Source organism: Ovis canadensis, chromosome 11 (assembly GCF_042477335.2).
Source record: "Ovis canadensis isolate MfBH-ARS-UI-01 breed Bighorn chromosome 11, ARS-UI_OviCan_v2, whole genome shotgun sequence".
In the NCBI taxonomy this organism is placed as follows: Eukaryota; Metazoa; Chordata; class Mammalia; order Artiodactyla; family Bovidae; genus Ovis; species Ovis canadensis.
This window is the reverse complement of record NC_091255.1, coordinates 33,337,442-33,351,985: the sequence shown is the minus strand read 5'-3', so window position 1 is coordinate 33,351,985 and position 14,544 is coordinate 33,337,442. Positions and strand designations below refer to the sequence as shown.

The following is a 14,544-nucleotide window of genomic DNA, read 5'->3' as shown; positions in this document are numbered from 1 at the left end:
ATGTGAATCTAGAGCCATTGCTCACAAGTAGAAGTACATATGGATCTGTATATGGCTTCTGTTTGTCCTAAGCAGCTGTCTTTTCTCCCCTGCTTATTTGAGACCACATTCACAGTATGTGGTTATCTCAATAGGACCACACCCTTGATGGGTTTCATATTCGGATCATTTAAGGATTGGCCTCCACATCTCACCCATATCTCCTTAAAAATTAAGGCTCCTGAAATGCTGAGCCTTTCTTATCTCCTTTGCTACAGTAACATTATGAAGAAAAGTGAAAACTCTCCTCAGTGGGCTTTAGGACACACCCATCTCACGGCCACTGATACAGGTGATCCGTAGTGGTCTTGCTGACTGAGAAAGGGAGGAGGCTAAGCTATCTCCAATAAGTTTTAAAACTTAAGACAGATATGAAAAACAAAACTACTAAAACAAAATACAGGAGAATATCAAAGTAGAGAAGGATTTATTAGGCACAAATAATACCCATAAAAGGGAAAAATGGTAAATTTGGCTACATCAAAAGCCAAAACTTAAATATTATGACAAGACAAAAGAAAAATAAGTGGCAAACTGGGAAAATATTTCTCTAATCTAATATTTAGGATTTCTATCTACTGTCTACAACAAAATTTTGAAAATCAATGAGAATATCAGCACAAAGGAAAATGATATGAATAGATAATAGAAGCAAAAAGAAAGCTGATAGTTGTTATGCATGCCACAAGTAATTCAGCTGCATTTATAAGCAGAAATACAAAGCTGCAGCGGATGACATCAAATTCATCAGGTTGTCAAAATCAAAAGGTCCAAGAAACCCATGTGTTGGTGAGGATTTCAGGAAATGGCATATACTTGAACTCCTGGCATAAGTGAAGCTGTTCTGTCAACACTGGAGAGTGATTTGGTAATATCTAGTCAATTTGAAAACACCTATCCTGCAAGTTAGGTGTATAGGTTAAGAGAAACTCTAGCACATGTATACAGAGAGACATGATACATACAAAGATACTGCTTATAGTACTGTGTGTAATTTTTAAAAGGCCCATCAGAATTAATCAGTTAATCAGTTACAATATTGTTAATCAATGAAAATACATAATGTAGACTTAGTTATATGTAATCACATAGTTAACAGAGTCTTGAATAGGAGAAGCAATGTGATAAAAAGAAAAAAGAATGATACCATTTATATATATTATAAAGTAAAACCCACCATTCTGTTGTAGCTATCTGACAGAATGAAAGTTTTTTATAAAGAAAGGACCAGAAGAAATACATAAAATTCTTAAATTTTGCAGTAGTACTTTAGGGAGGAAGACAGGGACCTGGGAAACAAAAGGACTTTGCCTTGTTTTTTTCTTAACTGTCCGTCTTCCAGCATGTTGTGCTTATCTTCCTTCTCCATAGAATACTAAAGTAGTAAGGAGACCAGGGGCTGCCTGTTTGCCACATTCAAAGGCTTAATTTCAGTTTTGATGAGCGTATTTTTGTTGTTGTTTGTTTTTTGGCTGTGGCATGAGGGGTTTAGTTCCCCAACCAGGAATGAACCTGTGTCCCCTGCAGTGGAAGCGTGGAGTCTTAACCATTGGACCTCTAGGAAAGGTTTTCGGTTTTTTAATTTCTGTAGCATTTGAACTGAATTGACTATTGATCTCCCTTCTAGAAACATCTTCTCATACCCATAAATATCATGGCTGTCGCTTGGTTTCCTCTGAATCTGACTGCTACCTTTAGAGCTGCAGCTGTATGTAAGGAAAAGTAAACCTCTTTCCCATCTCAGCACACCAGTTCTCAGAAGTAACCAGTTTAATCTGTCAGAAATCTAATCTCCCCCACCAACACCACCCATATACATACAAGTGTGATTTTATTTGTCTGTGTCTATAACACACGTGTATGCATAGTGTCCACTCTGTGCTTTCCAGTTGTCTTTTGATATTTTATTAATATCAAATGTAAGTAATATATATCTGCTTCCCTTTTAACAGTTGCATGTTATTAAGGTTTAAGATTTATATCTTGGAATGAGAGGTAACACCAAGAACAGCACACCCTGAGCTCATTTCATTTCTTGTTAATGAATATTTCCAAAGGCACTGTTCTCTTGGGAAAGAAGGGGTTCTCTAGAGTACCACAGATAGTATCCAGGCCAATAAAGAACTGTTCACCTGGCCAGTTAGACCAGGCACAGAAATGTCAAACCACATGGAGAGCTTTAGTGGGAGTAATAGCAGAGCATGGCTTTAAGTCAGCACATGGCTAATACTGAATGGTTAGGATGGAGGTTAAACGTAGGGCTGTGAGATTAGAAGTCTCCAGAGTAGAGATGTCCATTCATTTGGTACAGAGAGCAGTACTTACTAGGGCCAAGGACAGCATCCTTCAGACGCTGGGGACAGAAATATGTGGGCTGGGTCGTCACCAGAAGAGCTAGGAGAGTGAGCTATTACAGACTTCAGAAAGGAAATGTGTATGAATGGTCCAAAGTGGATGACATAAGGGGAAGAATAAGAACAGTTCAGTTTGGGGGAGAAGGATGGGTTGGTGGTGGGGGAGAGTTGTTTAGTGCCACCACACTTGGTGGCAGTGTAGAATGAACTGGAACTTCTGGAAGAAAGGTAATGCCTTGATACAAACCTGTTTAAATTATGGACTGCTTTCACTTAAGAATGGTTGAGATTATTGGGACACTTACCCTTGAGTGAGAAATGACTTTCATTATTGTCTTTTAACATCAAAAAGTGTTTTTTGTGTGTGTTGTTTTTTTACAGCATGCATGTCTGCTTTTTATTTTTTAGGCCTTTTAAAAGATTAAAATGTGTAGCCACATGGAAAATTAATGATATGATTCTAGTTTTAGAAATAAATGGAATAAGACACTTTGAAGCTAAACCATCTCCAGATTTGTAGGTTAGGAATCAAGAATAGTTAAGACTTAGGTTTAAGGCAAAAAATAGATACTTAAGTTATTTCATAAAGTTGATATAAAAATAGTGTGATTTTTAACACCACCACACAGATTTATTTTAAACCAGAAATAGGATCTGCTTATATATTTAAAATGACTATTTTATATTTTAGATCAACACCATTTATTTGAGTATTAGGTAAATTTAGCTTCTAGAATTTTTCTTTCTAGAGAAAAGAACAACAAACTTGCTGTTTGCTATACCAAGGCTTTTTTTCTGTTTAGAATATATTTTATTCAAAGGAGAAGAAATAGATTTTTTCCTCTTCCTGCTGAAGAAGCTAAAGCTATTTAAAGCTGGTTCCTCACTATTAAACGGCTTGAATGTCTGATATTAGGTAATTAATGACTTTCTGTAGTCAGTCTTCTCTGGAGTATTTTTCTTTAAAACCTCACCTGGAAATGGTTTTTAAATGATTGTTTTGTGGCCCTGAAATTTCTTGTTCATATCATAAGAGAATGATTACTGAATGCCTAAGTTCTATACCCAGTTCTTTTTCAGCCCTGAGAAGTTAACTGGCCAGGGATTAATTTGAGTGTGGTATATAATCCTTAGAAAAATGTTTTAAGTAACATAACCTGGAAATTACAATCCTGTTCATTACAATTGTTCTTGAGGGTCAGTCTGTGCCTTTAGATTTTCTAATAAAATATGTACGTATATGTGTATCTGTGTGCAAAGGATAGAACCTGGTGCTGGCGAAAGGTTTGGTGGATTCAGCGCTTTGCTGGGGATCATTGACATTGGTTGGTACGAGCCCTTTGGGGAGAAATTTAGCAGTCATTCTACTTCTCAGGAGCTGTCTTAGGAGGTAGTCTAGATTCTAGAAACAGGCACATATTTGGCCATAGATATCCCACAGCTTTCTTCCTGCCCACTGCAGAGCTTTGGTATGGTTGAATTTGGGTGACTGTAATATTGATAACTTCATTTGGGGATTTAGAAGACACATTGAACTTTTCACATGTCTGGTATAAGTTAAATATTTGCCATGCTGGCTCTAATAAGTACGTTTGGCTTCTTTGTTAGTTTAAAATTCTATCCCTTGGATTCCTAGTCATTATGTATGAGTCTTCTTTGTGACCAACAGTGGTTTGGCAGGTGATACAGACTCCTGAGTTTCTGAAGCGCTTGATCTGATCTAACAGTAACAGGCATTTTTCTCCCTTGCCCCTTTCTTGTGCTCCCCTTACATATTTCAAAGGGCACATTCATATAATAAAGGCTCTAAAAAGTTTAATCATTTCACTGGATTTTGTTTTAACTGAAACAAGTGTTTTGTTAACCTTTTGAACAGAAAACTGCCATTTGTTAGCTCTGTGACCTTGTCTTTCTTTTCTCTGTAAAATGGGGGAAAACCCTTTATATGGTGATTATGCGCATTACATGAGATGAGTTTTTAAGGCACTTTGTATACTGCTTGGCACATAATAAGCACTCCATAAGGTGACGGGTGTTTTTATTTAGCTGTGGTTCTTCTAGTCTAATTGAAGACATGGAATCAGCAGATACAAAATGATAGAAAAGTCTAATTGGGAGAGAAGATCATTTGTTGGAGGCAAGATGGATAAAATAGGTTTGGACCAAACTTGCCGAAGTCTATAAGTTAAGTCTGTGTGATAGAACCTTCTTCACTGGTAGATATAATCTATATTTGCAGTATCCAGTATGGTAGTCACTAGGCATACTGAGCACTTGATATGTGGGTAGTGTGACTGAGGAACTAAATTTAAAACTTTATGAACTATTATTTGAATTTAAAATGAAATGGTTGGATGTGGCTACCATATTGGACATGGGCAAAAGTGAGCTTAAAGTGAAATGAAGAATTTGTTTCCCAAGAAGTGGAATACAAATAAAAACTGCTAACCAATTAATCCTTTTATAACTTTAAAATTCATTATATAATGCTGTTTGCTTTCTTGTAGGTCTCCAATTGAGAAACATGGCACTGTTTTTCCTGCACTCTACCCACCTATTGCTGGACTTCTGTTGTAACAAGTTGGCAAACACTGGCTGGAACTGGGCTGCAATAAAACATGCCAGTATCAGTGCTGACAAGAGCCTAACAAGTGCCAACTTACAGATGATTACGCATTTTGAATTCTAATGAACTGTTTTAACCTTCAGGAAGAATTGTAAAGACCTGTACATAGCACAACATGACCCGGATAATATATATACTGTTCATGTACATCCACAAATACACCTTGTACCAAATAATGCTTTCTCGTAGTGGAATAAGAATCGTGTAAATTCTAAAAAATTTAGCAGGTTTTCTTCCCTATTCATTGTTTCTTATCAGTTTTAAAAGACTCCTTAAAGCATGTCAGATAAACAGCAATTAGGATTAAAAGTTTCCATTTAATTTCCTTTAAACCATTGAGGCTTCATTAAACTCTTTCCACTTACTAAACTTTTGTATCTTCTTTGTTTTGACACACTCCCCTTTGCTTTTATCTCTTCTGTCTGCCAGAAAGTTTTCAAATCATTTAGTTCAAATACCGAAGTACTCAGTAAGCAACTACTTGATTTTTAATGATGACTTCAGAGGAGCGGTCATCACGAGGTGCTTTCTCCCTTTTGTATTGTACCTGCACCCATCTCTCAGATTGGATACAGCAATAACATTTTTCTGTCGTTGAGAGCTCTTGAATTCAGTCATTATCCCTAGGAACTAACAAGAGTTAGTTCTGAACTCAATTCAGATTTTAAATGATTGAAATTTACTCCCAACAACACAAAACTCTGATTTGGTTTTATTTTTGCCCTCAGTTACCTAATGTGAAGGTTGGATGAATAAAGCATGCACAGCTACAGGCTTTCTACTTAACTTCTGGGTTTGCCATTAAAAATGCTGTTTACCCTCATACCCTTCCCCTTAGCCCTTCATATTTCTTTGCCTCTATTCTTCTAATACTGCAGAATTTTCTCACCTATTGTACAAAGAAATTGCGATGTATATTTTCATGTAATTTGATTTTGGAATTCTGTCACCTTATGTAGTGAGTTCTTCCAAAATATAATTTTTTTCCAATAATTTGTCAAGTTGTTGGCTTTTATTGTATTGAATGAAGGTTATAATAATGTGTCAGAGAAGTGCAGTTTAGAAAAATCTCAGGTTGATTCCTTATGCAAACAAACTTAATACTTGAAAACCACACGGCCATGGCAGTATATGTGGATTCATATAAGAATCTCTGTGGATTCTTATATGAATCTCAAAGCATTACAGGGCTATAAATGCTTTGCTGTTTGACATACAGATTCTGTCACTGACATAGTCCACTTGGGTTTTTCTTACTGTTTGAGCATAAATATATTTCATACTATAAGTTTTCTAAAACAGTTTTCAGGAAGTGGTAAAATAAGCATGTGCAGTGTTAAAGGTGGGCCCAGGTTTCTGTGTTTGGTGTGAAGTTGGGACTGGGACAGTGTTTGGCATAGAAGGGGCAGAACTTGAGACAGTACCTGATGAGACATGGTGTTTAACTGTGAGAATCAGTGAGAGCTGGTACATCTCTGCTTTGTGGGGTTTGGAGAAATTATTTGACAGAATGAAAGGATTCCTGCAAGTAGCCAGTCCTTTAAAAACTTTGTGTGTCCTTTTTAAAGTGAAATAATTGAGGATGTAGTCAGAGTAGAGAGTGATTTTTCTAAATCTCAGCCTCTTCTTCACTCTGAAGCATTAAAAAACAAAAAGCAAGCCTGTAAATGTGTGATGGCTGAATGTGAAACTGTTTTGAGTCACTGCAGCCAGTTTTCTCCAAGAACTTCGCTTGTGACTTTACTCTTTCAAAGACTCTGTCAGCACTATTTCCCCGAAGTACCAGTACTGCATACCTACCTGGGACTTTGAATGCCATCCCTTTTATTCTTAAATTCCCGCGTGATGGTGGTTCATGGCAAGATGGAGTCTGAATTTTGCTCTCTTATGGCTGTAATTCTCCTAGCAATCTCTTGAGTTAAAACCTGGGATTTGACTCTTCAGGGAGGAGCAAAGGACCAAGTAACTCAGGGACAACTATTCTTAAACTCTTAAGTGCCACTTTTTGCAGTTACTTTGGTGTAATCGTATGTTTTTTAGGGCTAGATCTTGAGGAGTTGGAGAGCCAGAAATGAGCAAACCTCTTGATGCCCTTTACCACCTGGTGCCCTGACCATGCTACATATGGAAACACAAACCTCCAGAGATGTTTCAGCTTCCTCTGTCAGAGATGTCATCTGTGCCTTTCCCAGCGTTCATCTGACAGTGTGAATCTAAATGGCTCTACATTTGATATTAAACCACACTCAGGTGACACTAATTCCGGTGGCTTTTGTCCCAGCAATGCCTCATCATTTTGTGTGAGGTGAGTCCTCTGCTTTAGGGAAAGGATTTTTCTCCCTGACCACGTGCCAACTGTCAACAACACCTGTATAGTCTTATGGATTGTAGAACTGTTGGCTGTTTCCTAAATTTACTCCAATTTCTTGTAAAGGCTTATCGATTTCAGTCTGGGCTCATAATGAGATGGACGATTTCCGTGGCTTTCTGGCCTCTTTTGGTGAGCTTAAAATCCAAATGAGGTTGGTTTCCTTGTCATTACAAGGTAATATCTTTGTGAGGTTTTTCGACTAGTTCTGTGATCACTCGGGTGTCATAGTATCTTTAATGGCCTTCATTGTTGGTTGTGAAATTTTATTTTATATGCTCATTCACCCTCTACAAATCTGCCCATTTGGGATTGTCATGCCTGTGTATCTTTGCCCATCTGGTCTCCAGTTGGTGGAATTACCTTTTGTGTACTGCCACTTCTCAGCATCTTTGAAATTTGACCTAATGTTGCTTCATTCCAGTTTTTTTTTTCCTGTAATTTGTTGATTGTATTTATATGAGAGTTCTGTTGTGATGTTTACTGTATTGTAAAGCACCTGGATCATGTGATGGGTGCTCTATGAATCAATAAATGATGACTTAGAGGCTGTATCATGAGCTGTTTTGGTTTTAGGGTGCAGGTCTCCAAAGTAAGTTATGGTATTCTTTCTATATAAACAGCACATGATACCAAAGGGTCCACAGGGGAATCTTGATAAATAATTTTTAAAACTTCATTTAAAGAAGGAACCAGAAGGTAGGAAGTTCACTTGACTTCCAATCTCATATAATAGTCTTAAAATTTCCAGTATGGGGCCAGCCACCATTCATCATCAGAATTTCATGCATGCTGATTTAGAACCTTATGTAAAATAAAAAGAGCACCTGTTAGAGCATTATTGGGGATTTTGTCTGTAGCCTAAACTGGCTCAACCATGAAAATAAGCTAAAAGGTAAAGAACCCAGACTCAGATGTGAGTGAACTGGAAGAGACCCAGAGGCACCATCTCAGTCACCACCTTCCCTTCTCTAAACAGATGGGCAAGCCTGACCCAGATACCTGCCCAGGATCAGTAAGTTAGTGGCAAATGAGGCAAGACCTGCGTACTTTTTTCCCCTTAATTTTTCCAAATTAACATTTTTTTCTGAAGGATTGCAAACTCCCAACAGGATTCAGGATGTGAATATTCAGCCTTTTACCCTGCATCCTTAAATATAGTTTTGTATTGGTTTGGAGGTGTTGAAAGTTTGTCTTTCTTGATAGAAGTTGCCAGTGGTTTAAAGGCCTCTTCAGAAAAGAACAAGGAGCCAGATCTCTTAATCACAAGAAGAAAATCCTCCTTCAGGGTAGTTTGGGGAAAATGGTGGCTCGTTTTTCAGTTTTAATTTTTCTGAAAAATATATTTGAAATAAAACTGTTATAGAAAGGTCTAGATGATGTTCCTAAACTTTAAATGTCAGTTTTAAGCATAATGATCTATTCAAGGTACATAGCAATAAAGTTTTATTTGGATGCCATTTCCAATGCAAATGAACCAGTTCTTGACTGTGCCTACTGTGTGCAATGCCCTAGGCTTTGAGGAAGGACCCGTTGATTTTCCATCTCTCTCTACAGTTGGTAACACTTCACCAAATTAAAAATTTTCATTTTCTGGAGGACTGCAAACCTCAACAGGATTCAATTCTCACAGCTAAGTATTTCCAGGATAAGGAACTTTTGGTTGCTCAGTTTCAGATGGTGTAACCTGGCTGCCAAGGTAGGACAAGGCTTCCTGTTCCACTGAGTCTGCACACCCCACTGAGCTGCACTGAAACGATTAAGAAGGAATTTGAATCCTATTCACATAAGTGAAATAAACTGAAGGTGAAGGGAAAGGCTTTCACAAAAGGCAACCAGACACATCCTGGACACAGGAGCTGCACAGAAGGTCACAGACAGGTACTTGGTTTTCCCTTACCAGCAGTCTCCATTAGAAACAACTATAATAGTACTGTGTGTGTAAGGAACTGTAGTAGCCTGGTGACTTCCCCTTATTCCTAACGCGCACCAGAAGTCAAGTTCCTCTTCACTGAGCCTCCACTTTGTGGCAGGCTTGTGCTAGATGTTCTTTTTGTAAGGGATCTAGTCAAATCCTAAGAAGGATCCACAGGCATAAACAGGTTCAGAGTAATTTATGAAGACTGGAGCAAGTAAGTTTGATGGCCGGGATTCAGTTTCACGAACTCCCTTACTTGGTGCTTTACCTCTTAGCTTTGGAACAGTTTTTCCAAGGTCACATAAAGAGTTAATGTGTTGAGGCCAGTACTTGAACCCAAATCATAGGACTACCAGGCTAGTGATTGCCTCCCTCCCGTTCTACCGTGAAATGACACTGCCTCCCTAGAGTCTGTTCTCCTGTGCTCTTAAGGCAGGCAGCATTTAACTATTCATGCACTTCATGCTCCCTGTCGGAGACATCACCACACAACGTTCTTCCATATCAGACAAGATGTGAATTAGGTCTAAAATGTCTATATTTTAGATCACATCTAATGTAGCTCCATCCAAGCCTACAGGGTGTAATTCACTGAGTACTCCAGACGTTTAGTTTCACAGGATGTATTAAGTCCAGAGTTTTTATGCCAGTAAGTCTACTCAGAAGACAAGGGCCCAGACACAGGGCTGTATTAATATTACAGATATCACTAAGAGTGCTTTCACTTCTGTTAGAGGGTTTCTTGAAGTTAGGCTGTGATAAGGTAGTAAAGCCCTTGAGTTGATTAAATCCCTTAAGATGAGTTCTTGTTTGACTGTGGGCATCTAGTCCAAGCAAAATTTGTTTGCTCCTACATGTGTACTACTCTACAGCAGAGGATCCCATCAGATTCTAAAAGGAGGTCACGATCCCCCTAGTCAAACTCTCTCTTCAAATCGATGGAGAATCTGATGAAACAGCCTAGACCTTGCAGAGATTTGCCCATGATCAACACTACAAATCAGCAGCAAAGCCAAGTCTGAGCTCAGTTCTCCTGACTCCTGGTATAGCTCACAGCAACAGCTCATCAAATATTCTGAGCACCTGCTGTATGCCAGACAGTAGGCTAGTGCTGGTGAAGGGGCAAAAATAAGTCGTATGATATAAACCCAGCCATCAGCTATGGCATTACTTCCTGACCACTTTTAGGTTATGACCTAGAATATATCTGTAGGGCACTCTGACAGAGGAGCCTGGGGGGCTGCCGTCTATGGAGTCGCAGAGTCGGACACGACTGACGCGACTTGGCAGCAGCAGCTTAGGATAACAGATGAGGCTGCCTCTGCTTGGCTACCCTAATGGCCCAAGGGCTCACCATTCTTGACATGGAAGCACTGAGCTATGGCACCTCTGTTGGGTCTGGCAAGTACTCCCCTGCCCGCCTTAGTCTAAGGGCTGCCTGCTTAGTGCAGCTCTACATACCTCCCTGCCCATTCCTCCTCCCACATCTTCAGTGTCTTGTCACAACGAGGACACCATTTCCCTGAGCACACCACTGCTCCCACACATTTCAATACCCTCATTTCATTGCCTTGGTATCCCTCATCCAGAATTCCTCCTCCTTCCTCAAACATTTAACCCCATGACTATTGTTTCCAAATTCCTTCTCCATTCCATCTCACATCCAGTAATGCTTAACCTAAGCAGCACCGAAAATTTATCTTCAGATCCTCCCCCGTTCCCCCTTATTCTCTGCTTCTGCAGACAGGTGTCTTCTGAAAGGCCTGAAACCAGGCCTTCCAACTTCTTTTTCTTCACTCTTTTTTGGTTCCCTTGTCTAAGAACTTCAACCATAAAATTGATGGCATCAAGCAATCTCCTTATCTCTTCCCCCTCTTTCACATCTATCCGCAAGCACATTCTTGTATTCTAATGTCTTGGTAGAAAACACGGACTTGCCTGAAATCTACAGATCATCACTTCCCCTAAATTCCTGCAGGGCATCTTGCCTCCCCAAGGACCTTGAACTTCATTAGCTTTTCCGTCTCTTTCGGTTTTCTCTCAGCCTCTCACATCTTTACAAACACCTAAAACCAAAGAAAACCCCTTTCTCGACCCTCTCGCGGCCATATGTTCCCAAAGGGTAGTCCATGCTCGCTGCGCTCATCTTTTTCAGTCCCCTCCCTAGGGTGTGGAATATGATAGAGCCTAGTCAGGATGTGATAAGTCCAAAGCCTCAAAACCACTAGGAGCAGAGAGCCAGAATTTCAGTTCCTAAGCAACTACCCCCTCTACTTTCATTCACTGATCTTACCTCGTCTCGACTCCTCCCCCTGTCTGGCCTCCATGACTCTCGCGAGACTTGAGGGCCTCCGTTACGCGCCGCTCCAGTTGAGCGGTGCACATCTCGCGAGGCTGAGGCAGGGCCGGGCCCGACATGGCGGAAGGTAGGGTTTTTGTGGACCCGCGCGGGAAGGCGCGGAGCTGTGGGGGCGCTGCTGGCTGGGCCAAGCAGCCCTGAGAGGGAACGACCGGGCATGGTCGCATGGGGCACAGCGGGTCTCGCGAGCCTTCCTGTCCAGCCTCTGCCGGGCGCCTCGGGCGGGGGTCTCGAGCGCTATTCCTATGGCAACGCCCCTCCCGGCGTCCCCGACCCCAGGGGACCGCTGCGGGGTCCGGAGCGGGTCACTAGGTCGCGTGCCGGGACTGAGTGCAGCTGCTGGGATCCCGAGGGCCTTCGGGGAGGCTCCTTTGATTACCAGCGGCGCTGGGATGGCTGGGGAAGTAACACTTCTAAGGAAATCGAAACTGCTGTCCTGGCAGGTCCCGCATCCGGAAGGGGTACATCCCTTGCCTGTGGAAGAGCCTGGGACTCTTCCCGGCGTGAGGGTGGGGGTGAGCCAGGGCTGTCACTGGCCGGCGCGCCAGACGGGCGGGCGCTGTAGGCTCTGGGCTTCCCAGCAGCCCCGAGAGATTCGGGTCGGCTGGGGTTCTTTCCCCACGTTTAGAGATGTGGACAGGAGGGGGTTTGCTAGGTAGAGTAGTTGGCCAAGGTCACACTGCTCCTAAAAGATGTGCTAAACTAGACCTCGGCTCCTTTGCCTCTCAATCCTATCCTTAGCTGCTTTCTGCTGCTTTCTTTATGACGCTGCAGGTAAAGGCAGTTTGGCCTCTCCCATTCTGTCTGCCTTAACGTAGGAGTATTAGAATCCTTCGTTGTCAAAGCCTTGTACAGCTGGGGGGAAAGAAGACCCAGAGACGGGAGTTACCTGCCAGGGACCCTAAAGTGATGCTGTCGGACCTGGCTAGTGTGCTTCTCATGTTCATCCCATTATTGGAGGAAAAGACTGCTCCTTTGACTAAATGATTGCGTATGGATGCAATAGGCTGGTGCTCCCGCCTCGCCTATTGATTTTGAGCTAAGCTTTGTCTGAACCCATCTTTACTTGAATCTTCTCTTTGGGCAGCACCTGACAGTTTGCAGGCTTTTCTCATTTGATTAGACTTGGAAACAGCCTTGTGAAGGAGGCCTGACATGGGTGTCATTTGCACTTTACAGATAAAGGAATTGAGGCCAGAGTTCTAGAGATACCCAGGGCCAGTACCCCCTGTTGGTCTGCTCTTTCTGCCAAGCTATACCCGCTGTGGGGGAAACATCAGATAAATATTGTATGAAAACAGAGCAGGATTAAGAGGAATAGAAAGAAAGCTAAGGCATCCCTTGAAGCTAGTTTTTTGGGTAAATCAGAGTGTTGTTTAATATTGTTTTAACACAGTGGGCAGCCAGTGAAATGAAGCTTATTGCCCAGAGCAGTGAGTTGGAGTGGAAAGGTTCAGGAAGGCTTTAGGTGGGGTGATGTTGTCTAGCACCTTTACATCAGTTACAAAAGTTGAATGTTTTGGGAGTACATTACTGAGATTGAAGTTGTAGAGAGCAGCTGGTTTTTCATTCAGCAGTTTTCCTGAGCACCTGCTGTGTCTGCCAGTCTGATTCCAGCTTGAGGAGCTCCTGCTAGCTGAATATGCTGATCCGTAATCCTGCAGGTGCCTTGAGATTTGTGTTAGGGTAACCTTGAGAGACATCCAGCTCCTGGAGAACACACCTTAAACAAAGCATCCTTTCAGGGTTAAATTGGCAAGGGAGTACAGATAGGTAGGCATAGTCAGGAGGTTCTGACTTGACAGTTTTTATTGTCTTTTCTGTGTTCCAGTTTCCTTCTCTGTGTTCTGATTTAAGCTTTTTGGAAACAGTGTTGCGAATTTTGGGAAGATTCTGAGTGGATCATTCTAATCCAGTTACCTCTTTAAACTGAGGGTGCTTGTTATGTTCAGGAAGGAAAGATTAGCTGGACAGTGTTTTGCCCCGGTGTTACCTTGTCTATTGCTTGTTCTTTAATCAGAATTTATCCAGCTGGCTATGCTTGTTTAGAAATACTCATTTAAATATAAGCAAATAGCAAAAAATCCATGTCATGTAACAATTGGATGCTCTGTAAGCACACTCTATGGGAACCTCCCTGATAATGGTTTTCGTTTGGTGATGCAAGTGTGTGAGCCTGTGGGAAATGGCACTTAGAAATAGTAAACACAACCTGCCTAGACTGACCTATACAGTAACTTCTTAGTGGGACTCGTGTAGAAACCAAGCTTCTTTCCTTCCATCCATCCATGGATATTGCTTTTACTGTATGTATTTAAGTAAAGTCCTAAAATTAATTTCAATTTCCACTCTACTTCCCTGAAGCTATCCTGCTAATCAAAGTGTCCTTCATCACCTGGAAAAGTCCCTCCAACTTGGTCTTCCTGCTTTTACTTTTTCTCCCTCATTTTGCTTCCCCACAACCTATTTTTATTGTTTCCAGGGTTCCCTTTAAAACATAAATCAGATCATGTCTCTCTCATTCTTTGCAGTACACCTACCTTCCACATGCTCTCCCCACTTCTGTGGCTCTCAGCGATCTTATTCCAAAGCCTTCCAGTGACCTTCAGGTCCCAACAGTCTGACTGCTGGTTAACGCTGTTACCTTATTTCTTAATTTATTCACGAGGCTTTTGCCACACTAACGTCCTTGCTATTCTCCGTACATTCCTAGCATGCTTCTACTGCAGTATCTTTGTCCTGCAGTTCCCTTGGTCTTAAACAGTCTTCCTCAGTTTCTCCATATAGCCAGTTGACTTCTATTCACTCAGGTGTCTGTTCAGTTCTCACCTCTTTAGAGATAGTCCCTAGATTTTGTTTGTCTTTTAATTCCCTTGCTGG

General features: G+C 41.2%; 2 protein-coding genes across 10 annotated transcripts in view; both read left to right on the top strand.

Annotated features, from left to right (window-relative positions):
• Positions 1-7,941, top strand: part of UBE2G1 (ubiquitin conjugating enzyme E2 G1) — an 88,572-nt gene extending 80,631 nt beyond the window's left edge. The window contains exon 6 of the mRNA XM_069603180.1: positions 4,901-7,941. The gene's annotated coding sequence lies outside the window, so the exon portion shown is untranslated. The remainder of the gene's footprint in view (positions 1-4,900) is intronic.
• A 3,607-nt stretch (positions 7,942-11,548) lies between these two features.
• The window catches only part of ANKFY1 (ankyrin repeat and FYVE domain containing 1), a 70,472-nt gene continuing 67,476 nt past the window's right edge, over positions 11,549-14,544 (top strand). For 7 of the 9 annotated variants that reach the window (XR_011259814.1, XR_011259817.1, XR_011259813.1 and 4 more), the window contains exon 1: positions 11,549-11,731. Coding sequence is in view for 2 of the 9 variants with exons in the window: in XM_069603160.1 (XP_069459261.1) it covers positions 11,722-11,731 (10 nt within the window). In the remaining 7 variants the exon portion in view is untranslated. The remainder of the gene's footprint in view (positions 11,732-14,544) is intronic. The other 2 variants (XM_069603167.1, XM_069603166.1) reach the window with 1 other exon arrangement.